The sequence below is a fragment of the Cladophialophora bantiana genome, assembly GCF_000835475.1.
Source record: "Cladophialophora bantiana CBS 173.52 unplaced genomic scaffold supercont1.56, whole genome shotgun sequence".
In the NCBI taxonomy this organism is placed as follows: Eukaryota; Fungi; Ascomycota; class Eurotiomycetes; order Chaetothyriales; family Herpotrichiellaceae; genus Cladophialophora; species Cladophialophora bantiana.
This window is the reverse complement of record NW_015971630.1, coordinates 1-2,040: the sequence shown is the minus strand read 5'-3', so window position 1 is coordinate 2,040 and position 2,040 is coordinate 1. Positions and strand designations below refer to the sequence as shown.

Below are 2,040 nucleotides of genomic sequence, written 5' to 3'. Positions count from 1 at the left end.
ACCAGAAGGGCCGTGGCAGGATATCTCGATGGACTTCATCGTAGGTCTCCCGCCGTCGTTGCACGGGCGAGACGCATGCGATTCGATACTAGTCATTGTGGACAGGTACTCGAAAATGGTGAACCTGACACCATGTCGTAGCACGATAGACGCCCAAGGCCTAGGCCGGGTAGTGCTAGAAAAGATAGTTGCTAAGTATGGAGCACCGAGATCAATCGTCAGTGATAGAGGTTCGACGTTTACGTCAGCCTACTGGGGAACTCTCTGCTCATACCTTGCGACTCGTAGGCTCTTCTCAACCGCCTTCCATCCACAGACTGATGGACAGACGGAGCGGACTAATCAGACCCTGGAGTGCTACCTTCGCTGCTACGTCAACTATCAACAGTCAAATTGGGCTGAGTTGTTAGCTAGCGCTGAGTACGCAATGAATGCTGCACCGAATGCTACTACGGGAGAAGCACCGTTTAGCATTGTATACAGATTCTCGCCGGAGATGCGCATGAATGTCGCAGGCGAGAAGCAGACGAAAGACCCCGGGAATGTAGCCGCGAGAGAGAGAGCCGAAGTCCTAGCGAAATCACTCCGTATAGCGAGCGAGGTACACGCAATAGCGGAGCGTAACGCTAACCGAGTGGCTAAGAACTACAACAAGCAACGAAAGGCTATGGAGTTCGCAATTGGGTCACAAGTCCTCCTTGCGGCAAAGCATATTCGCACGCTACGCGCAAGCAAGAAGCTTGCGGATCAATTCCTAGGCCCTTTCGAGGTTGCTGAAAGAATTGGCGCAAATGCTTATCGACTCAACCTACCAAAGAAGTATGGCCGGCTTCACCATACCTTTCACATCTCTTTGTTACAGGCGTATCGCGCGCGACCTGGAGTCGCCCCACCGCCGCCTGTGGACATTGAGGAAGAAGAAGAATGGGAGGTTGAGGAAGTGCTCAAGGAACGTCGACTTCGGGGCAGGACTCAGTTCTACGTGAGATGGAAAGGGTTCTCTGAGGCGCACGATTCCTGGGAGCCAGAAGAGCACATGGAGAACGCACAGCACGAAGTCGAACGGTTCAGAGCAAGCACAAGAAAAGAAAAGAGGTAGGAGTGATCGTCTGATTCTCGCAAGCGAGGCGCATGGCGCTCGCAAGCGACCACCAACACAGCACTGTCTGATCACTCCGGGGGGGCCATGGTCCTATGCTACCTCCCATAGCGGTACGCCAGCGTGTCGCATGAGAGGCAGTAGGGACCATGACCCCGAAGCCCAAGCCCAACCCAACCACCCAACCATGTAGGGCCACAAGCGGCACGCGTGCGACTCGCACGCGGCCCAAGGGCAATGTCAACCCACACCCCACCTAACCACCCAATGGTGCGCGTCAGCTAGTTGGCGCCCTCTTCATCCTCATCGTCGTCGTCCTCCTCAGAGGACGAGACACCAAAGGTCTCATCGCCCCATTCATAGGGCTCGAAATTCCACTAGCTGCTGTTAGCACGCGACACGCAAGAGAGAAGCGCACTTACACGTTGACGAAGTGTATCAACGCCAACACGAACCGCCTCGAGGAGCAGGCCCATCTGGACTACAGGCGACACGCTTGCTACTCCAGGGCTACCTGGAGCAGCGTTGGCTGCGCGTGCGCCGCCAACAGCAGGGAGGCCAGGGGCGAGGCGGGCGGCGCGGGCGGCGGCCGTCTGCATCTCGCGCGACAGGATGTCGGCGAGGCCCCGGACCTCTACAGGGGCCGGGGCGCCGGGGCCGCCGCGACCGCAGGCCTCATTGGCAGCGAGCAGCTCCTGGGCACGGCGCACACAAGAAGCAGGAACCTCGCATGGTGTTAGCATGGTAATAGCAGCGAGATAGTACTCACAGGAACGCAACCCGTGGCACCACCACGATTGTTGGCAGCGCAGCGGGAGCAGCGCGTGCCACCCGCAGGGGTGTCGCAGACAAGTGGCTGGCCGGGCGCCAGCTTGCCGGAGCCCGGGCCGCTGCACAGGCGGCGGAGGCAGCGGCGGCAGGGCAGGCTCAGCGCCTCCTTG

At 58.7% G+C, this 2,040-nt stretch overlaps 1 protein-coding gene across 1 annotated transcript; it reads right to left on the bottom strand.

The window, feature by feature from the left end:
* Positions 1-1,380: 1,380 nt before the first annotated feature.
* Positions 1,381-1,842, bottom strand: Z519_12817 (uncharacterized protein; the record flags this gene model as incomplete). Its single annotated transcript, XM_016770522.1, has 2 exons — positions 1,381-1,476; positions 1,522-1,842. The coding sequence occupies 2 exons, from the start codon at positions 1,840-1,842 to the stop codon at positions 1,381-1,383; spliced, it is 417 nt and encodes a 138-aa protein (XP_016613247.1).
* Between the last annotated feature and the right edge of the window lie 198 nt (positions 1,843-2,040).